At 44.7% G+C, this 23,427-nt stretch overlaps 1 protein-coding gene across 3 annotated transcripts; it reads left to right on the forward strand.

The window, feature by feature from the left end:
- Positions 1-20,765: 20,765 nt before the first annotated feature.
- Positions 20,766-22,261, forward strand: LOC123406941 (thiosulfate sulfurtransferase 18-like). Of its 3 annotated transcripts, none has more exons than XM_045099957.1 (5): positions 20,766-20,934; positions 21,025-21,302; positions 21,567-21,640; positions 21,754-21,807; positions 21,903-22,261. In XM_045099957.1, exons 1-5 carry the CDS (start codon positions 20,900-20,902, stop codon positions 22,029-22,031), a joined length of 570 nt encoding a protein of 189 aa, XP_044955892.1. In that variant the 5' UTR covers positions 20,766-20,899; the 3' UTR covers positions 22,032-22,261. The 3 variants fall into 3 exon arrangements, with proteins under 3 accessions (XP_044955892.1, XP_044955893.1, XP_044955894.1); XM_045099958.1 differs by having other exon boundaries at positions 20,775-20,934; positions 21,034-21,302; XM_045099959.1 differs by having other exon boundaries at positions 20,789-20,934; positions 21,924-22,261.
- Positions 22,262-23,427: the final 1,166 nt, after the last annotated feature.

Raw genomic sequence — 23,427 nt, forward strand, 5'->3', positions numbered from 1 at the left:
TTATGTATCCAAGTCTCTAATGTCCTCCATAGTCACCTATTGATCAAGTTTGAGCTTGTTGGTCCCCAACTACGTTGGGTCCTAAGAGGTTAATCACAATAGGCTTGGCAACCCAAATGGTTCTTTTCTTGACACCATTTTGAGTACCAACAAACTTGGCAAACACATTGCCAACCTTGTCCTTCCCAAGGAAATAGATATCACCAATAGTGATTGGGTTGGATAAGTTACCTCTCGTGCAAGACGAAGCGACGTGACCCTTCTCACGACATAAATAGAACCATCTACCCTTTGTTTTCTTCCCAGTTGATTTCTCACCTTGGGGAGTGTTGGCTTGGGTCTTATTGGGAAGAGGCCTTCCTTCAACTTGTAGCTGAGTGTGTGATTGAGTTTGTGGCCGCTTCCCTTGTTGCTTGTGACTTTGAGACTTCGTCTTCAAAGGGCAAGATCTAACATGGTGCCCTTTAACTTTGCACTTGAAGCAAATGATTTTGGCCGAATTCTTAACTCGTTCTAGGCCACTCTTGTTCTTGTTTGAGTTTACTCCAACATCATTTTTGTCATTCGGAGATGTTTGCTCACACAGGACGTTGTTGAGTGTGGACATCCCTTCATGACACTGTTCCAAGTCTTTCTTCAAAGAAGTGACTTGGGCCTTGAGCTCTTCGATTTCCTCTGCATGGTTAGTTTTAATGCAAATACTAGAGGAAGTGTAAGTTTCATTGTTAGAGCAACAAGGCAAGGAAAGTAATTCATCACACGAGGTAGCAACATTATGAGTAGACGAATTATGAGGACTAACACATGGAAATATAGTACTTTGACTAGAAGTATTGCCATTGTCCACATGAGGCTTATTTGATGTTACCTTGGTGATGATAGCCTCATGAGCTAACTTTTGCACATTATAGGATGTTAGAAGATCGGCATGAGAGCTTGTGAGCATTACATGGTTTTCTTCCAACTTCCCATAATTGATAGTTAGTAAATCAAGTTGAGCACGTAGCTCAATATTCTCCTTCAATGTTGATACTTCAAATGAGGTAGAGTTAGATGTACAAGTATCATCAACAATATGAGAGGAGTAAGTAGCAAATAGAGACTTCTCATGAGTAGATTGAAGCTCCTCATAGATCTTAGAGGTTTTGATGAGCTCTCCCTTGAAATTATTGCATTCTAGGAGAAGGACCTCAAAATCCTTTTTAAGTTTATCATGAGCAACTTCAATCTCTCCTTTTGAAGATCTTAAGTCTCTACATGCTTGATGACTCTTCTCAAGTTCATGTTCAAGTTGTTCACTTTTAGCTTGTTCATGATTAAGTGAATCATTACAATTTTCAAAGTAAGCAAGAACATCTTGGAATCTTTTAAGAGCGTTATTTTTAGCTTTATGAAGAATTTTACTGATCACATAGATATTTTCGGTCAAATCATCATCATCATCCTCATCGCAAATATCATCGTTATTGCACAGGGAAGATGTTACCTCATTATTACCTCTTGCCATGAGGCACATGTGAACTGGAGGAGTTGATGATGATTCTTTTGGTGAATCAGATTCTTCATTAGTCAAACGTACTTCATATTTCTTGATTTCCCCTAAATGATTAGTCATAGAGCAACTAGGGAGAAACAAGATATTTTGATCAAGAGGACACGAGGAAGCAGGCATATCACCACAGACATTTGTCGAGGGATCTTTAGGTGAAATGCATGACCTATCAGCACAATAATTTACACTATGTGTGGTGCTAGATATGCTCGTGTCCATAGAGGCTATGACATTTTCATCAACATATATTTCTTCACTCACCATGTCATTACCTTGTGAGATTGAAGATGCTGAGGTGTGCAAGCAATCGGATATGGAAGTAGTGGTGGACTCTTTAAGATCGAAAAGAGTGAAGAGCTCATGCACCAACTCCTTCATCATAATACCGTCTTCATCAAGATTGGACCCACCATATATATCTTCAAGTTTAGTCCAAACTTCATGAGCTGACTTGCAAGTCGAGATAGACTTAAACACTTCAGGACTTATGGTTCGATGAATGGCAAGAAAAGCCTCACAATCAAGATACATCTCATTAGTAGATGAAGATGCATCATCCTTTTTGTCGGCAATCCCTACAAGAACAATTCGTAAAGTATTTGGGCCCATGGCCCGAAAGTGATGAAGCATACGAATTCTCCATAGGGTATAATTTGTGCCATCAAAGTCAAAGATGCCATTGTGCACTAATCCAATAGTCGACATCGATACTCTCTAGGTCGTGAAACCTAATCAAAGAGAGACCTAGCTCTGATACCAATTTAAAAGACCTCGATGACGCCTCGAGGGGGGTGAATAGGCTATTTAAAAACTTTTTCGGATTTGGCTTGAAACTAATGCAGAAATAAACTAAGAGGGTACTTGTCAAGCACAAATCCTAAATGCACTAGGCACTGCAACGTGTATCAACAACACGATCTACCAAGATGGACACAATACAGTTACTAACAAGCACAAGTAAGTTACACAAACTTACTTGAGCTATATCACACGACAAGTAGGTGAACAACACAAGATACTAGATCACACTATATCACACGATATATCAAGGGCTACAAGTATGAACATGTGGATATAGAGGGTATGCTTGAATGATTAATCTTGTACAAGAAATAGCCAACACAATATAATGAGCACAAACAATATGCAATGTATGTATGCTCAAGTAACACAAGTAAACCACAAGTAAGGAGTTAGGGTAAAGGATAACCAAGGTCACTGAGACGAAGATGTATCCCGATGTTCACTTCCTTGGAGGGAAGCTAGTCACCGTTAGAGAGGTGGATGTTACCACGAAGGCACACCAACGCCACGAAGGCTCACCCTATTCTCCCTTTGAGATAACACCACGAAGGCGTTTCTCAACCACTAGTGGTAAGCCTTTGAGGTGGCTTCCAAACCCTCACAAACTTTTCTGGGGGGTAATCACACAGATTGATTCCTCTCCGAAGAACTCCTACCGCCTAGGAGTCTCCAACCTCCAAGAGTAACAAGATCACGGGGAATGCTCAAAACTTGCTCAAATCTCAAATAGCTTGGGTTGAGAGGAGGAGAGGGAGACGATCTATCTTTTGATTGGAACAACTCTCAAAGGGGCTCACAAATGCTCTTGGGATCTAAGATTTGGTGTGAGCACATGTGTGTGAGGTAGAAGTGTGTTCTTATGAGGATAAGGCTGTGTTGGGCAACCCTCTCACGAAGTGGGAGGGGGGTATTTATAGTGGGGAGAGAAAAACAGCCGTTGGGGACACTTTAAGTCACACAGGGTCCGGACGTCCGACAGTTTCCGGAAGTCCGGGCGTCCGCGAGGGGTCGGACGTCCGACAGGGGTCGGTCGTCCGAGGCTTGTAGATATCACTGAAAATACTGTGAATTGAACAGCGACCGGACGTGCGGAGAAGACCGGAAATCCGAGTTATTCGACTCAACTACTTCTAGTGGGAGGTTCCGGATCTCCGAAAGGGGACGGATGTCCGACCCTCGGACGTCCGGAGGGAGCCGGACATCCGAGTTATAGAGCTCACGTTCTTCTGGTGCAGGGCTCCGGATTTCCGAAGCCTGTCGGTCGTCCGACCCTTGACCGGCCCTCGGACGTCCGGAGGGAGCCGGAAGTCCGAGTTATATGGCTCAAGTTTCTCTGGTGCATAGTTCCGGAATTCCGAAGCTGGTCGGATATCCGGGCCTCGAACGTCCGGAGGGAGCTGGATGTCCGAGTTATATGGATCTGATTTCTATGGTATAGGATTCCGGATTTCCGAAGCATTCGGTCGTCCGGCCCTCGGACGTCTGGAGGAAGCCGGATGTCCGAGGCACTGGTTCTGTTTTCAGATAACAGCAGAGCAGTGGAGATGTGGTCTGAGCAGAACAGTGGAGATGTAGTTTGAGCAAGTTCATCGCAAAACCTGTGATCCCCTCTTAATAGTGCGGGATCCCTAAAGACTCAAGAATCATAAAAGGGGTACTGATGATCCATACTTCAGTGTATACTTTTATTCGCTGATCATCACTCCGCACAACTAACGTCAAAGGAACTGATACCTTTGAGTTAGCCCTTTCACTTGAGCTTGATGTTGTTGTTCCTTCTTGGCTCAAGTTGAAAGCAAGACATGATGAAGTCTTCAAGTAGCTCTCCCATACACAATGTGGAAAGCCTAGCTTATGTATTCATCTTCATTTGTACACCATGTGAACATCCACAAGAATCAAGCATGTAGTGCTCAGGAATGCTTATCTTGATCTTGTCCTTGTTAGCACATGAGCTTGTCCTTATCAACACATGATCATTAACAATAGTTTCAATGATATATTCGTGCTGATTCACTTGAACTTGCACACCACAATCTTGATGACGATCCCCACTTGACGTTATCCTTCATGGGTTGTATGAGATCTTCCTTTTGACGCAAGCCCATGGAAGCACACCTAACCCCCACATAGGACTCTCACAAAGACCATGGGTTAGTACACAAACACGTAATGGACAATGCTTACCATACCATGGGATCACTTGATCCCTCTCGGTACATCTTATACGCTTTGTGTGTTGATCATCTTGATTTACTCTTTGTCTAAGCTCTTGATCAACCTAGTGTCTCTATGACCATTCTTTGGATAATACCTTGAATACCATCTTGGTCATCATATAAATTCCTTGAACCCAACAGATGGACTTCAAGAAGTGCCTATGGACAAATCCTATAAATATAACTTAAGGCAACAATTAGTCCATAGGAATTGTCATCAATTACCAAAACCACATATGGAGATATATGCTCTGACATAGTGAATGACGTTCAACTTCTTGTCAACTCTTTGTCCTAGAACAGCACCAACAACATAATCACTAGCATCGCACATGATTTCAAAGGGCAAGTTCCAGTCAGGTGGTTGAATAATAGGTGCGGTTATCAAGGCCTTCTTAAGTATTTCGAAAGCTTCCTCACAATCCTCATCGAAAACAAAAGGAACATCCTTCTGCAAGAGGTAGGTAAGAGGCCTAGAAATCTTAGAGAAGTCTTTAATAAACCTTCTATAGAAACCAGCATGACCTAGGAAACTTCGTATACCTGTGATATCTGTGGGGCAAGGCATTTTCTCAATTGCATCTACCTTAGCCTTATCAACTTCAATTCCTTTCTCAGAGATTTTGTGTCCTAAGACGATGCCTTCATTAACCATGAAGTGGCACTTCTCCCAGTTCAAGTCGAGGTTGGTATCTTTGCATCTCTGTAAGACTCGATCAAGGTTGCTGAGGCAATCGTCAAAGGAAGAACCGTAAACGGAGAAATCATCCATGAAAACCTCAATAATCTTTTCACAAAAGTCAGAGAATATAGCCATCATACATCTTTGAAAGGTGGCAGATGCATTGCACAAGCCAAAAGGCATACGTCTATAAGCAAAGGTACCGAAGGGGCAGGTGAAAGTGGTCTTCTCCTGATCAGATTGTGCAACAGGTATTTACGAGAAGCCTGAATAACCGTCTAGAAAGCGGAAGTGTGTGTGTTTAGATAGCCTTTCTAGCATTTGGTCGATAAACGGCAAAGGATAATGGTCTTTCCTGGTTGCCTTGTTCAGTTTCCGGAAGTCTATCACCATCCTATAGCGAGTAATAATCCTTTGTGGGATTAGTTCATTCTTATCATTAGGAACGACGGTGATACCTCCCTTCTTAGGTACGCAATGTACTGGACTTACCCAATCACTATGAGCAACAGGATAAATGATTCTTGCTTCCAGAAGCTTTAATATTTCTTTTCTAAGGACCTCTTTCATCCTCGGATTTAATCTCCGTTGATGATCGGCAACTGGCTTAGAATCAGGATCGGTTTTAATCTTGTGCTGACATAGAGTGGGACTAATACCCTTAAGATCGTCAAGGGTATATCCAATAGCAGCACGGTGCTTCCTCAAAGTTTTTAATAACTTCTTCTCTTCGTGCTTCGAGAGGTGAGCACTAATAATAACAGGATATATCTCTTTCTCATCAAGGTAGGCATACTTAAGAGTATCTGGTAACTGTTTTAGCTCAAACACAGGATCACCCTTTGGTGGGGGAGGATCCCCAAGCAGTTCAACAGGCAGATTATTCTTGAGAATAGGATATTGTTCTAAAACAATTTTATCTATCTCACCTCTTTCATCCATATGCATATCACTTTCATGCTCAAGCAGATATTGCTCTAAAGGATCCGTAGGAGGTACGGCAATAGAGGCAAGAGCAATGATTTCATCCCTACCAGACGACTCTTTTTCATGGAGTTGTCTTCCAAACTTGGAGAAGTTAAATTCATGAGACACACCCTCGGAACTAACAGTGACAGTCTGTTTAATGCAATCAATGTAAGCATTGACAGTGTTGAGAAAGGGTCTACCAAATATGATGGGACAAAAGCTATCTTGTGCAGTAGCAAGGACGAGGAAATCAGTAGGATACTTCGTCTTACCACACAGGACTTCTACGTCTCTCACAATTCCCAGAGGGCAGATAGTGTCTCTATTAGCTAGCGTAATGGTGACATCAATGGGTTCTAACTCAGCAGGTGCAATCTCATCTTTGATTTCATCATATAGGGACCGGGGTATTGCACTAACACTAGCACCCATATCACATAAACCATGATAACAGTGATCTCCTATCTTGACAGAAACAATGGGCAGGCCAACTACAAGTCCATATTTGTCTTTCGCGTGAGGTTTAGCAATTCTAGCAGAGTGCTCACAGAACTTGATAACATGCCCGTCTATGTCTTCGGCTAAGAGATCTTTGATAATAGCAACACTAGGTTCAACTCTAATTTCCTCAGGGGGTGCAAGTGGTCTAATGTAACCCCTACGTATCACAGTTGGAGCTTTAGAATAATACTTTTTCCTAGCAGGGTAAGGTGGTTTCTCAGCGTAGGCACAAGGAACAATAGGATCAACTAAGGCAATGACTTTCTCTTCAACTAGATTGGGTTTAACTATGTTGACTTCTACAAGAGGATGATACTTAAACCACTTCTCTTTTGGGAGATCAACATGAGCAGCAAAAGATTCACATAGAGAAGCTACTATCTCAGAGTCAAGTCCATACTTAGCGCTAAAATCTCTAGAAGTGTTTGTTTCAACAAAAGATTTAACGCAATCAAACTGGAAATTCGTACCTGAATCCTTACCTTCTTCAAGCTTCCAATCATCAGAGTTACGTTTGCTTCTTTCCAATAAATTCAACTTGTGGTCAATATCCTTCTTCATAAAAGAACCGGTACAAGAAGTGTCAAGCATGGTACGATCTTCATGAGAAAGCCGAGCATAAAAGTTTTGAGTGATAATTTCTCTCGAGAGCTCATGATTGGGGCATGAATATAGAATTGATTTAAGCCTCCCCCGAGCTTGAGCTATGCTTTCCCTGTCACGAGGCCAAAAGTTATAAATATAATTCCGATCACGATGTACTAAATGCATAGGATAAAACTTTTGATGAAATTCCAGTTTCAACCGATTGTAGTCCCATGATCAAGTGTCATCACATAGCCTATACCATGTCAATGCCTTATCCTTCAAAGATAAATGAAATACTTTCTTCTTTACCTCATCCTCGGGCAAACCTACAAGCTTAAATAAACCACAAACTTCATCTACATAGATTAGATGCAAGTCTGGATGTGAAGATCCGTCTCCTGTAAAAGGATTAGCCAGCAGTTTCTCGAGCATACCCGAAGGAATATCATAAAAGATATTTTCAGTAGGTACCTCAGGTTGAGGAACAACTCCTCGTTCTTCCATTCATGGTGAAGATACCCCGAACAAATTCCTCAAAGGAACGGTTTCCATAGTGACAAGTGACAATAAATTTCAGCACAGTATATAAATGTTTGCTTACCAAATTCCACTTACCAAAGGCGCTTCCCTCCCCGGCAACGGCGCCAGAAAAGAGTCTTGATGACCCACAAGTATAGGGGATCAATCGTAGTCCTTTCGATAAGTAAGAGTGTCGAACCCAACGAGGAGAAGAAGGCTCTGATAAACGATTTTCAGCAAGGTAATAACTGCAAGCACTGAAAGTAGCGGTAACAAGTGAAGGTGTCGTAAAGTGAAACGTAGCAAGCGAAAAGTAACAAGTGAACAGTAGTAGAGATGGTGCAGCAAAGTGGCCCAATCCCTTTTGTAGCAAGGGACAAGCCTGAGCAAAGTCTTATGAGAGGAAAAACGCTCCCGAGGACACACGGGAATTTCTGTCATGCTAGTTTCATCATGCTCATATGATTCGCGTTCGTTACTTTGATAGTTTGATATGTGGGTGGACCGGCGCTTGGGTACTGCCCTTACTTGGACAAGCATCCCACTTATGATTAACCCCTCTCGCAAGCATCCGCAACTACGAAAGAAGAATTAAGACAACGTATAACCATAGCGTTAAACTAGTGGATCCAAATCAGCCCCTTACGAAGCAACACATAGACTGGGGTTTAAGCTTCTGTCACTCTAGCAACCCATCATCTACTTACTACTCCCCAATGCCTTCCTCTAGGCCCAAATATGGTGAAGTGTTATGTAGTCGACGTTCACATAACACCACTAGAGCAAAAACAACATACAACATATCAAAATACCGAACGAATACCAAATTCACATGACTATTATTAGCATGACTTATCCCATGTCCTCAGGAACAAAAGTAACTACTCACAAAGCATAAACATAATCATGATCAGAGGTGTAATGAGTAGCATCAAGGATCTTAACATAAACTCTTCCACCAAGTAATCCAAATAGCATCAATTACAAAGAGTAATCAACACTACTAGCAACCTTGCAAGTACCAATCGGAGTCGCGAGACGGAGATTGGTTACAAGAGATGAACTAGGGTTTCGAGAGGAGATGGTGCTGATGAAGATGTTGATGGAGATGACTCCCCTCCGACGAGAGGAGTGTTGGTGATGACGAAGGCGACGATTTCCCCCTCCAAGAGGGAAGTTTCCCCGGCAGGATCGTCCTGCCGGATCCTTGGATTGGTTCTGCTCAAGTTCCGCCTCGTGGCGGCGGCGAATCCACGAAAAAGCTCCACCCTGATTTTTTCTCGAATGAAACCCTTCATATAGCAAAAGAGGGGGCCAGTGGGCCACCAGGATGCCCACAAGCCGTGTTGCCGCGGCCAGGGGGTAGGCCGCGGCAACCAGGCTTGTGGGCCCCTGACAGCTCCCCTCTGACACTTCTTTCACCCAGTATTTTTTATATATTCCCAAAAAATCCACGTTGATTTTCACGGCATTTGGAGTTGCGCAGAATAGAGGACTCAGACTTGCTCCTTTTCCAGTCCGGAATTCCAGTTACCGGTATTCTCCCTCCTCAAATAAACCTTGCAAAATAAGAGAGAAAAGGCATAAGTATGGTACCACAAAGTATAATAACAATACATAAAGCGATAAATATCAACATGAAAACATGATGCAAAATGGACATATCAGGCGCCTCCGTATCGCAAAACGCGATGAAATCTTCTCTCTGATTTTTTCCAGGCAAAACGGAAGATATAGGACTGAGATTGGGGGTGGTGGTGCCACGTGGGCCCCACAAGCCCTCATGGCGCGACCATAGGGGGTGGCCGCGGCCCAGGGGCTTGTGGCCCACTGGTACGCCCCCTCACGTGGAACTTTGTGTAGGTATTTTTCTTTTATTCCAGAAAAAATCTCCGTAAATTTTCAGGACATTCCGAGAACTTTTATTTCTGCACAAAAACAACACCATGGCAATTCTGATGAAAACAGAGTCAGTCCGGGTTAGTTCCATTCAAATCATGCAAATTAGAGTCCAAAACAAGGGCAAAAGAGTTTGGAAAAGTAGATACGACGGAGATGTATCAATCATCTGATTCTATTATGTTAACATTGTTGAGGGATTGCACTAGTGAAAGTATGAACCCTAGAACTTATTTTCAAGCATTTATATAATGTTTTGCTCGTTGTTTACTACTTGTTACCTTGTTGTTTTTATTTATTCAGATTATAAAAATATTTTTCTATTATCCATACTACACTTGTATCACCATCTCTTCGCCAAACTAGTGCACTTATACAATTTGTCATTGTATTGGGTGTGATGGGGACACAAAAGATTCCTTTTATTCAATTGCAGGGTTGTTTGAGAGAGACCATCTTCATCCCACACCTCCCTCGGATTGATAAATCTTAGGTCATCCACTTGAGTGAATTTGTTGTTGCCCGACAAAACTCTGCCCTTGGAGGCCCAACAACGTCTACTAAAATAAAGTTGTGTAGTAGACATCATGCAACAAGAAGAACATAAAAGAGAGAGAGATTAAACACATAACTACTGGTACATACCCTCAGCCCCGAGGGTGAACTACTCCCTCCTCGACATGGAGACCGCTGGGATGATGAAGATGTCCTCCAATGATGATATTCCCCTCCCATAGGGTGCCAAAAAAGGGTTTCAGCTGAGATCACTTCAGAACAGAGCCTTGTAGTGGCGACGTGGAAGTTCTAGGTCAAGTTGTGCAGGTTTTGAGTTTTAAAGGATTTTTGGGAGCCCGTTTCACCTCAAGGGGTCCCACCAGGCAGTTACAAGCTCGGTTGGCACTCCCTACCCCCAAGGAGGCCCGGTCCTGAGGGGGGGCGAACGGGGCGGCTGCCCCGGTGCCTAAGGGCCCCCAAAATGCTGAAGTATTGCCTATTATTATCCAGATTTTCTCTTTCCTTTCTTAATCCGTGATTTTCCTATTTCCTTCTACGATTGGGACAGGGGCCCACACAAAGTCACGGTTAGAGAAACACGTACGTAACAGTTTCCTAGAAGAAACACATACTAGCAATTATTGTACGCGATTAGTTAGCGGTAGTTAATTTCCTTCCTTAATCCACGAGAGCCATGCAAACACACGCCACAAGTGAGGGAACAGATCGCCCCCTTCACGTCGATTGATATTCATCTCATCACTACTTCTTTGGTCTCTACTTATACATGTATTCTATCCCATATGGAAATTTATAACGATGATTGATCAACATTTATAAACGATTATTAACATTGCATCTTCATTGTCACAACTCTCCACTGATGATTTATTTATTAGATTTTTTTCATGCATAGGTATTATTGGGGTTACCAATTCTTTTTTAGTTTGGCGACATGCTGATTGTTGCAAAGGAGAAATAAGACGAGATGCTTTACATATCAAATTAAGTGATTATGGGCATTTAAATCATCTACTAGTCTTGATGATGAACCCAGTTCTGTATTGTGATGCAAAAATCAGGTTAATCTTAATTGGATATATTAGTAAAGACTAAAGAGAGAGACTAAAGAATTATATTTTGTTTAGCTGGCAATTCATCATATTTTTGTATTTTTCAATGTTTATGTTAATGCTCTTGGGATTGGGATATAGTTTTGCCCCGGTCCCCGAAATCTCAGGACCGACCCTGCCCCCAAGACGTGCCCATCGAGCTTGTCGCTCGCCGGGACTTTGTCTGGTCCTTTCACGAAGCATTGGAGGTCTCTTTTGTTTCAAAAAAATACTAAAAAGTACCAGGCCATTTCGAAAACTTTTATTTCTGTACAAAAATAACATCATAGTAGTTCTACTAAAAACAGCATCAGTCCGGGTTACTTTCATTGAAATCATATGGAAACCATATAAACTTTGATAAATAGGGCATGAATACGTCATAAATCATCGATATGTACGTATCACTCCCTAATGTGAAAAGGCATCGATCGGGGTTTTCCATGGTGAAAACCAAAGATTTACCGATTTCTTGTCGCTCCTCCGCCTTCCCGTAGATTCCATTGCCTTTCAGCCATTTCGCCCCCTTTGCTTCATTTTCCCATTACTTCTATCGGGTCCCATGGCGGCTCACTAGAACACCGAGTCGAAGGTGAGGCGCCTGACAAAGGAGCTCCAGGCCAAGGATGTGGAGCTTCGGGCCAAGGACGTGGAGCTCCATGAGCTGAGGGAGGAGAAGAGTGGCATGATCCTCTGTTACGAGCGGGATCTCATGGAGCTTTATAAGCAGCACGAGTCCACCACAAAGATGCTTGAGGCGCGGGAGGCGTTGTTTGAGAAAGCGGCATATATGGCGAGTCGGCTGGAGCACGAGCAGGCTCATCGTCATGAGGTCTAGGAGATCCTCAATCGCTTGTTGGACCATGTTGCCACGCACATGTTGCGACTGCGTGATACCTACAATCGTAGTAGTGCAACCATGTCGGTCGTCGGGTTAAATCCGTCCAAACATCCTAGCGACTTCAACGAGCTGCGTCTTCCTGACCAGGTCTCCTTCTTCACCTATAGTATGTGTGAGGAGTTGAACCATCTCCGTGTGATGGTTGGGGCGACGCTGGAGAAGCAGGGGGTGCAGGCGGCCGTCGCTGTTGTGAGGCGAATTCTCTCCGTGCTTCATCACCATAACCCATTTGTGCCATTGGACGTCGTATTGGATGAGCTGGCTCCCGTTGACCAGGAGCGGGCTCAGTGGTTGGTGTCAGACTGCAAGTGGACGTGGGCTGCCAACGGCGCCCACATCCCAAGCCCACTAATTTGCGTATGTGGACGCCCGCGGTACCGTGTCAAAGTTACATGGGATTTGTGGGCTATCTCACGAAACCCACATGTGCCCACATCCTCCACATGCGAGATGCTGGGCATTTGTGCCCGGTCGCCTAATTACTGATTATGTCATTACTGCATATGAATGCCTTCATTTTATGAAGAACAATAGGAGCAAGAAGAATGGGCATTGTGCTGTCAAGCTTGACATGATGAAAGCATATGATCGTGTCGAATGGGTATATCTGGAGGCCATAATGAAGAAGCTGGGATTTTGTGAGTTGTTTGTGCGCCAGGTCATGAGAGTAGTTACTTCAGTATCTTTCTCTCTTCTTTTTAATGGGATGCACAGCAGCGAGTTCAAGCCGTCCAAAGGCATCAGACAGGGGGATCCTATCTCTCCCTATTTGTTCCTATTAGCGGCAGAGGGACTTTCCTGCATGCTAAATCAAGCAAGTAATGAGGGGTTTTTTGAGGGTATCCAAATTGCTCCTACGGCACCCAAGGTAAACCATTTACTGTTCGCGGATGATTGTTTGCTCTTCAGCAAAACTACCTCCGAGAATGCCATGAAGTTAAAGGAGATTCTAAGCATGTACTGTCAAGCGTCTGGGCAGCGTATAAATCATGATAAGTCTTCCATTTATTTTGGCAAGGGATGTCCGGCTACGCAACGAGAAATAATAAAAGGTATTCTTCAAGTCCAAAAGGAGACCATATGTGAGAGATACCTGGGGCTACCATCGGACGTGGGACAAGCAATGAATGGAGTGTTCTCCTACCTAAAGGACAGGGTATGGAAGAATATTCAGGGCTGGATGGAAAAGTGCTTAGCGAGAAGTGGCAAGGAGGTGCTAATTAAATCGGTGGTGCAGGCTATACCCACATACTCCATGGCTCTTTTTAAGCTACCAAGGGGCTTATGTCAGCATATCACTTCGATGATTCGTAAGTTCTGGTGGGGTTGCAAGGCGGGGGAAAGAAAAACAACATGGGTGTCGTGGGAGACTATGTGCATGCCGAAATACAAGGGGGGGGGGTCTGGGCTTCCGAGATATGGAGATCTTTAACTTGGCACTTCTCGCCAAACAGGTTTGGAGAATTCTCTGTGACCCAAATACCTTGAGCGCGAGAATACTTAAGGCGGTGTATTTTCCAACTTCTGATATTATCTCATCCCAAGTGGGTTCACGGCCATCACAGTTTTGGTGCTCTCTCTACGAAGGGAGGGACATTTTGTACACAGGACTGATCAAGCGCATTGGAAATGGTGAGAATACCAACATTTGGAATGACAACTGGTTACCATGAGATTATAGTATGCGCCCATTCAGTGTAACCTCTTCAAACCCCCCGGACAGAGTCGTCGAACTCATATCGCATGTTGACCGATGCTGGGATGAGCATGCTTTGGCAGAACATCTGCTTTCGATGGATGCTGAAATAGTGCGCCAAATCCCACTCAACCATACTAATCAAGATGACTTATATACATGGCAGTATGAGAGATCAGGAGTGTTCTTTGTGCGCTCGTGCTACAGAATGGTTATGGCAACAAAGCAAAGGCGAGAGAGATGGCTTAATGGAGACACTGAACCATCAAATACTGCCCAGGAGGAGAGTGATTGGAAGAAGCTGTGGGGGGTTCAGGTGCCGGCCAAGCTCCGCATCTTTGCATGGCGACTAGCTCGCGCGTCCCTGCCGACGGGTCAGGAGAGGGAGCGACGCCATATGACTGCAGAGGCAGCGTGTTCGATTTGCCATGCGGCATGTGATACCTGGAGACATGCCTTACTAGATTGTAACATGACAAAAAGCGTATGGTCCCTGCGCGATGATGATGATGACTCGCTGCTGCCTGTTTACGGCGATGAGACGACCGATCCGAGGCCCTGGCTGCATGGCCTATGTAATACACTGAGCAAGGATCAGTTCGTGGCTGTTCTTACTACACTATGGGCGATCTGGTGGGCACAGCGAAAGGAGATTCACGAGCAAGAATTCCAGAGTCCACTGTCAACACACTTGTTCACTGAGCGCTATCTGCAAGAGCTAAGAGGACTGCCAGCCAAGAAGCAAAACAACAAGAGGACGGCAACTACATCAGCACCACGATGGATACCACCTGCCATAGGAGAGATGAAACTGAATGTTCATGGGGCTGTGGCAAAGTCATCAAATATTGGGGTTGTGGGGGTGATATGTCGCAGCGCACAGGGAGATTTTATTGGGCCTTCTACGATGGTCTTTCACGGAGTGACTGAACCGGCTATGCTCGAGGCCCATGCATGCAGAGAAGCAATAGCCTTGGCAGAAGACATGGTGATTACAAAAGTGCGTATAGCATCCGACTGTCTGTGAGTCATTAATGACCTGAAGAGCCAAGTGCACCGCGGAGAATATTGCATGATCTTAAATGACATACAGGACACGAAGGCGAGCTTTCTAAGTTGCGAGTTTGTTCATGAGCATCGTGTTAGTAATAGTGATGCACATAACCTAGCAAGGATGGCCACTACCCTAGCTCTAGGCCGTCATCTATGGTTTGATAGTCCTCCTGACAACCTCTGTATCCCCCAAAATATTATGATATGAATAAAGCGGGTTGTTCTTAAAAAAAGACGAGCGGAGCAGCAGCCGGAGTGTCGCCGCTTGCTCCGGCACCACGCGTGCTCCTGCTCCATCGCGACTGTCCCGCCCTGCATGCTGATGAAGGAGAGCTTCGTCGTTTCCATTGCTCGCTCCACTCATGCCTCCATGCGTCCTCCCGCTCCGCTCCGACTTGGGCCTGCGCCGATGGAGGAGAGTTTCGCCAACGGTGCCGCTAGCTACTAAGGATTTGTCTGATGATTTCATGGTTACTAGAACTTTAGAAAATAATATACAATGTATCTATAGTATCGTTGATGTTTATTATAGTACCTAGTACTAATTGGTACTGATTTTTGTGAGAATTTTACAGTTGAGGTCTGAACTTGCTTTTTGAAATGAAAGCGGAAATCTCACATCCACCCCAAGATGTGAGCCTGAGCCTTATTTTCTATCTCAATATATTGAAAGACAAACTGCAGATTGAGCATCATCTTTCATATCTCGTGTTAATATTATGTTTGTGATGAAGAATTGGTGTTATGTGATTGGAAACGCGTCCATGTTGACACCAACTGAAGCATGTTGTGGTGGAAGACTGAATGTAGCATAGGGATTCGGGCATGTTGCCTAGATGATGTGAGCATGCAGAAGCAACATTGACGAGAACTAAAATTGGTTTTAAGTGGGTATGCGGCATCCGCGGACTCTTGTTCACGTTAAATGAGAAGCTCATATAGTCTCACATAATTAGGCCAACTCCATCACGCGATCCCAAACGGACGTCCGGTTTCGTTCGGATTTTGTACGATTGGGGTAGAAAAACGGGCAGCGGACGCCGGACAAAGGCCGAACAAAGTCCTTCCATCCAACGCTACTACCCTATTTCTACCCCATTTCTTGAGAGCTTGTCAGATCCGTCAGCGCTCCCACGCCCCGACGCCCCGCCTCGCTGCGCCCCGTCGCCGCGCCCAGCCGTGTCCCGGCCTCACCCGCCGCGCCCAGCCCCGCTCCTCCCGCCGCGCCTCGGCCTCGCCCAGCCCCGCCCCGCCCGTCGCGCCCCGCCCTGCCGCCGCGCCTCGTCGCCCCCAGCCTCGCCCGCCGCGCCCAGCCCCGCCCCGCCGCTGCGCCCAGCCACACCCCGGCCTCGCCCGCCGCGCCCCGCCCGCCGCGCCGCGCCAGAGGGCAACACAGGTGGGCATGGTGGTCACGGGAGAGAAGATGGGGAGAGAGGGTGACATGTGGGCCAGACGCGGACACATGCGGACGAAGAAGACACGAAGGCGGACGTTTTCTGTCCGCTTTGGCCCTAAACCCAGAGCAACTTTGATTTAGAAATAGGGTAAGAACGGATACAGACATGGCAAAAAAATGGGTATGCTCCCGCGCGGTGGGTTGTTTATTTTGTTCGTTTTATCTCAAACGGACACACCCGGATAATTTGGGTCGGGCGGTGGAGTTGGTCTTATGTGATGTGGGAGGCTCAGAGGTTGTCCCACCTGCAGCTTGAGGTTGGTGGCACCCTGCATCACCACAGGTTGTCCCACCTGCAGCCTGAGGTTGGTGGCACCCTGCATCACCACCGTCGTGCGCCTGGAGAAGCAGAGGGACTTCAGTTCTTTTTAAGCGTCTATGTCACGGCATAACATGGCCGTTGGAGCCTGGAGAAGCAGAGGGACTTCAGTTCTTTTTAAACGTCCATGTCACGGCATAACATGGTCCTTGGAGCGTGAAGAAGCAGAGGGACTTTAGTTCTTTTTAAGCGTCCATGTCACGGCATAACATGGCCGTTGGATAAAAAGTTAGATGGCCTAGACCATGTGAGTTACTTTTCTTTTGGCCGGTAATATTAGTTTACTATACATCATTTTTTATCGTCATATATTACTACACTGGCAACAAGATAAGACTGCCATATGAACCACTTTACATGCCTAGTAGTAGTAGTATAAGTTCAAGTGGTTGCCGTGTTCGCATTCCTCCATCGTAAGAGTGGCAACACGCTATAATTTAAAATATCTTTTAAGAAATCGTGGAGACGTCGTACCACACAGATCCTCCTCCACGGTTGTTGGGAACCTTGCTATACTTACTTTCGCCAATGTGTGGGACCTCCACCGTCCGGGTCCACTTGCCATCAACCTAATTAGTAGAGTGAACAACTAAACGGTATAATCACCCCAGTCATAGCGCCGCAGTAATGCCCAATGAGCCGTCAAATCACAGGACCCCACCTTTCCAACAGTAAGTTGACGGACAAAGCAACCATCATTTTGTTAGGACTAGCAAAATGGCCCGTGCGTTGCAACGGAAGAAAAAAAACATAATCTTCAATGATGATGACCACACTATGTTCACACATCATCGTTTGATTTTCAAATTTTATGCACAAATGTAAGAAAATGTTTCTTCTTTTAAATTTATTCAAAAGTTGAAGCAATCTTTACATTTTCAAAAAAGAATTATCATGGTTGTCAAAAATCATGGTAACTCAAAGAATTATTTTAAATTTCATGATTTTTTTAGAAAACATACAATAATAATCCGATCCATCCAACAGTTAATTCTTTAAAAATCACACGGGTATATTTTCACAAAGACTTAAAAGCATTAATGTTTATATACATACATTAGATCTTTCATGAACAATTTTACAAATATGAGAACAATTTTAAAATCAAGAACATTTTTACAATTTACAAACATTTACTAAAAATTGTGAATATTTTTTATATTTCAAACGGGTTTAAATATTTTCTTTTGAATTGCCGACAAATTCTAGAAAAGACGAACATAATTTTTGATGTTGGAGTATTTTACTTTAAATTCACAAACATTTTTTAAACGCATGAAGTTTTTCTGAATAAACAAACATTTTTATAAGTCAGTAATATATTTATTAAATTCACGGACATTGTTTAGGAATTTGCAAAAGAAATTATAAAAATCCGGCGCCTTTTTTGAATCCACAAACATTAAATTCCTTTTTTTAATATGCAAATGCGTTTTTAATTCTAAATTATTTAAATTAGAAGTAAACAAAAATGGAACGGAAAAATTTTAATAAAAAAAGAAACTATCAAAACAGGCATTAGCTATTTTTAAAATTTTAGGACATTTTTTAAATGCATTAACATATTTTGAATTAGAAAGCATTTTGTTAAATGCTTTTAATAATTTTTAATACATGGAGTTTGATTTGAAATCATGGACTTTTCTTATTTTACAAACATTTTTTCAAACTTGCAAACATTTTATTGTATATGCGAGCAGTTTTTGAAGTCACAAACATTTTATTTTTTAAAATATGTTGATTTAAAATTTTAAGTTTATTAAAAGTTTAAAGGTTATTTGAAGTTCTAAATTATTTAGAATAGAAAAATAAAATGAAACTGAAGATAAATAAATAAACGGAACTAAAAAAACTGGCGCCTGTGCATGGGCCGGCCCATACGGTGTGCTGGATATTCTCCTAGGGTGCAGACCGTAATATAGGAGGTTTTTACATGGGCCGGCCCAGTCCGAGATTTTTCGCTTTGTGAAACGTTTTCTATTACTTACCGGTGGCATGGTGAGTAATTTATGCAAACTTCAGGGGTAATTTTCATGACGTACCACAGAAGCAATATGTGCTTTATTAATAGGTAAAGATTAGAATTAGATTAGTCCTAAACTGCCGGGGGCAGTTGTCATGTGCCCAAATCTGTAGCGACGCATGTTCAATGTCCCTTGACAGACGTCTCGTACAGGCGCCTTTCTTCAACCGGCGTCCCGGACAGGCGCCTCCTCTGTACTGACGTCCCGAACGGACGCAAACCCTGTATATATACCTCAAATCCTACCAAGAATCTAACACGTTATCAGCACGCATTGCTCTGCCGCTAGGAGTAATCACAGAGAAGGTAAGGAGATGGCGAGATCAATCTTGCCTGCGCTTGCATCTGCTTTTGTTCGCTTCCTTGAGATGGAGACTAGCCGTCCCAGATGGATTCGTCGTCACCAGACCCGTCTCCATCGCCGGGGCCACCGTCGTGGTTTTGGTTTCCAACGTCGTACCGGTTTCCATCGCCGGAGTCGTCGTTTTGGTTTGGGCGGCCGCCATGCTTCTTCAACAGGGAACACCGCTACGGTCGCCACCACGGCAACCGCCGTCGGGCCCCTGCGCCTTGCAGTGGATTTGGTCCCCCTGCACCTGTTGCAGAAAACAATCGGTGTCATCAGGCTGCCCAGCGGCACCACCAAGCCCGGCAATCCAAGTTTCGCCAGTGAACTGGCCCCTAGGTGGGCCGGCGGCGTCGTTCCTTGGTGAAGAGGCCAACTTCGACCCTGCACTGGCACCTCCACCTCCACGACCGGGATTGTTCTTCGGCTTGGACGTCAGGGTCGCCTTCTGCCCGGTGCATGGGTATGGGCCTTGCCCTGCCCACGACGACGCGTTCTTCTGTCCAATACATGGGTACATGACGTGCCCTCTAGTTCCAGTCACTCCGCCGTCGGAACCGGAGGTCGTCGATGCGTCGGAAGGCTACCTGAACCTCCACTCACCGACTCCAAGCAATGAGGACCCCGAGCACTTTATGCCGCCGGGGTACGGTCTGGTTCCCGATCTGGAACTGCCGCCCCCGACCGAGGAATCCGGTGCTCTCACCACTGCGACGCCCATGGTATTCGACCTCATCGTCAAGGATGAGCCCGAAGAATGTATATAAGTCTTTTAAGTATTTCACTAGAGATTACATAAGAATGTTTATAAGTCTTTTTGAGAACGAAGGGAGTGCATACAAATATATGTAAGTACTCCCTCCATTCCTAAATATAAATTTTTTTAAAAGGTTCCATTAAAAGGACTACATGTGGATGTATATAAACATAATTTAGAGTATAGATTCACTCATTTTGCTGCGTATGTAGCCTTTTAATGAAATCTTTAAAAAGACTTACATTTAGAAACGGAGGGACTATATTTTAAAGTGTAGATTCATACCTTTTTTTTCATGTAGTCTATATTAAAAAAATAAAAAGTATTATATTTAGAAAAGGGGGGAGGGAGTAGTAATAATATTTATTGATACTGATGTACGCGCGCTGGTTTCTTTCATTTTCAGTGGAAATGAAATGTGGACGAAGGCCCTTCCGATCCCTTTGTCTTGAAGCGCTAGCGCTAGCATGACCCATACTCTACTAAGCTCTTCCTTTATCTTCTGGATGGATTCTTCTTATTTTTGAAAAAGGCACGCACCAGTTGTCACGTCTCATCCCATCCATGAGTTAGGTCCGGCATTATTCTGGTCCTGGGAGGAGCATGTACGCAAGGCATGATATCACTCCTGATCCATTCGCTCGCATAGAGATGTGCACTGAAGTGACTGATGATCTTCCGTCGTCCGTCGATGCAACAAGAGACGTGCCCTTTACACGTTGTGACGCATGCAGACAAGCTCCGATTTGCTGGCAGCGTTAGTGCTTGCCTTTTTTTTTCTGTCTTGCTAGTGTACATTGTACATGGCACACAATCAAGTGCTTGCGGAATGTGTGTGTGTGTATGTGCCCAGCTGCTACTCGCTGGTAGTGAGTGAAGCAGTGATCCTGGGTCCGTCCATCGGCCGGTATAAAAGGTGCAGCTACTGAGTTGGTTCTCCAGAAACAGCGCGTACACGCATCCAAGAAACACCTGAGGGACTGTTGAAGCTCTGCTAGCAAGCGTGCGATGGCACCTCCTCCCCACGAGAACGAGATGAGCAGGTCCGTCTCCATTAGTTCCTCAGCACCTTATGATGAATTAACGTACTCGATCCTTCGATCTGGTTTGACTAGCTTGATTTCGAACTGCAGGTCGGGCTCGTCGGAGTCGGCACCGGCCACGGCGGTGAAGACGGTGGACGTGCAAACGGCGGAGACACCGGCCGTGGGGGTGACGACGGTGGACGTGCAGACGGCGGCGACACCGGCCGTGGGAGTGACGACGGTGGACGTGCAGACGGCGGCGAGGGAGCTCCAGGAGCAGCAGGGCGGCATGGCGTACCTGGACGTGAGGACGGAGGAGGAGATGGGGAAGGGCCACGTCGTCGGCGGCTCCCTCAACGTCCCCTACTTCTTCGTCACACCACAAGGCACGCCATGCTAACCAATCTCCTCTCCTGTTCATCCTTGACACTGCCACCATCATAGATTAGTCTGCTCGATCATATTCGTACATACTCCATGAATTAACCTCCGTCTATATGCAAACCGAGCATGCATGTGGACGTTTATCCGTCCATATGCAACTTCACGCTAGCCGCTCAGGATGAGCGGGCGGTTAATAATTTGCAGACAAGAATGGATTAGTTAATTAGGAGAGCTGATTTGGTGGGTGGTTAATTATCTTTCGGCAGGGACCCGGGAGAAGAACCCACGGTTCGTGGAGCAGGTCGCCTCGCTCTTCACCACAGACCAACACATACTTATCGTACGTCCTTCTACGCTAGCTAGCTATACATACATTTTGTGTAAATTTTCCTTTATGTGTACTACTACTACTAGTAGTACTAATCATCCATGGATGGATCATGGACGGAGCAGGGGTGTCAGAGCGGCAAGAGGTCCGAGCTGGCCTGCGTCGATCTCCTAGCAGCAGTAAGTAGAAGTAAAATGAAGTTGGATTAGGCGATCAGTTTATCAAACCTACCATTAGAAAATACGTAAAACATAGTAGAACTGATATTATGCAGTATGTGTCGGATGGTATGCAGGGGTTCATGAATGTGAAGAACGTGGGAGGCGGCTACGCTGCGTGGCTGCAGAGCGGACTCCCAGTGACAGTAGCAGTGCCCACGCCTGAATCTGCTGCTGAAATCTGAATCAACCAGTACCAACTGTAGCATCTATCAGTTCTTCAACCACCAGTGCTGTGTTGTGCTCTGCCAGTGCAACGCATCTAGGAATGCGAGTCCAAGGGAATGATTGGATGGATGGATGGCTGTAATTAATAATAACACGCATCAGTGTGCCTGCCACGGTAAGCTGCTCATCCTAGAGCATAACTATTATTGTGTTCTCACGCGTCGTTTTTATATATGGTCCTCCAATCTGAATATTGCTTTTGGCTCCCGAGCTCACTGGAGGTCTTTAAATTCAAATTTCAAATTCAATGAAAATTCGTATTTTAATATTTTAAAAAATTCTGAAAAACAATACATAGATAGATGAAGGTATAATACACAAGTGTGTTAATTTTCAGAACGAAATATGTTGAAATGAGGGCTGTGTAAAAAAAACAAATCTGAAACTTTTTAACACATGCGTATTATACCTTCATCTATTTTGTACAGATTGCTTTTTAAAGTATTTCGACCTGAAATTTTACACGCACTCGAATCACATCCTTGTTTAATTGTATATTTTTTTCAGATTTTATGAAACTAAATTTTTCGAATTTTGAATTTTTCAAATATTTCGGCCTCCATGGCTCCGGGAGCCAAAATGCCATTCTCCGATTCGATGTATCTAAATATTTGTAGTTGAGAAAAATTACTTTACTTTTTTCAAACTATAAATATTTAGATACAGAAGGAATGATTTGCATGGTTTCTCAAAAAAAAAAAATGGGAAATACGCAGGTCATGTAAAAATATAGCTTTAATTAATCTGTTACCGCCTTCCTTTGAAAAACGCATTTGATCTGATGCTGATATTTGGAGGGCACGCGGCGCGGATCCTCTCGTATCCCACGTCACTTAGAGCAACTCTAGCAGATCCCGTATAATCATCGGAACTGTAAAATTTTGGCGACTATACGGGTTTGGGTTGTTTTTTCTGCCAGACCAGAATATGTAAACGCGGCCTGACACGTAATTTTTTTGCGGTGGCCCGTAAACGCGAGCGCTCAACCGGTATATCTGCGGGTTCGACCGCTGGATGCGGGTCGAAACCCTATCCCTCCACCGCGGCAAAAAATCCCCCCACCTCACTGTCGGCGCCTCCATTCCGTCGCGTAGCCGCTCCATTCCACTGCCCTTGATGGCCAACTCCGGTAGCCGTAGGAACGACGACCCCGAGAGGGCCCGTTGCGTCAGATCCGACGCCGCCCGCCGGTACACGCAGTGGGACCAGACTTCCCCGTCGTCGCTCCTCCCTCGTGAGATAGAGTACGACCGCGCGCGCGGCCGCCTCTTCTCCGGCAGCTCCTTCCAGACGTCGAGCTCGCGCTCGTGCTCCTCCCTTCCCCCGGTGAAGAGGGAGCTCGAAGAGCTCCCG

This window comes from Hordeum vulgare, chromosome 7H (genome assembly GCF_904849725.1).
Source record: "Hordeum vulgare subsp. vulgare chromosome 7H, MorexV3_pseudomolecules_assembly, whole genome shotgun sequence".
In the NCBI taxonomy this organism is placed as follows: Eukaryota; Viridiplantae; Streptophyta; class Magnoliopsida; order Poales; family Poaceae; genus Hordeum; species Hordeum vulgare.

Coding starts and splice junctions, on each gene's coding strand:
- LOC123406941 (XM_045099957.1), top strand. CDS start 20,900: ATGGCACCTCCTCCCCACGAGAACGAGATGAGCAG. Junction 21,303..21,566: donor CTTCTTCGTCACACCACAAG/GCACGCCATGCT, acceptor ATCTTTCGGCAG/GGACCCGGGAGAAGAACCCA. Junction 21,641..21,753: donor CAGACCAACACATACTTATC/GTACGTCCTTCT, acceptor TGGACGGAGCAG/GGGTGTCAGAGCGGCAAGAG.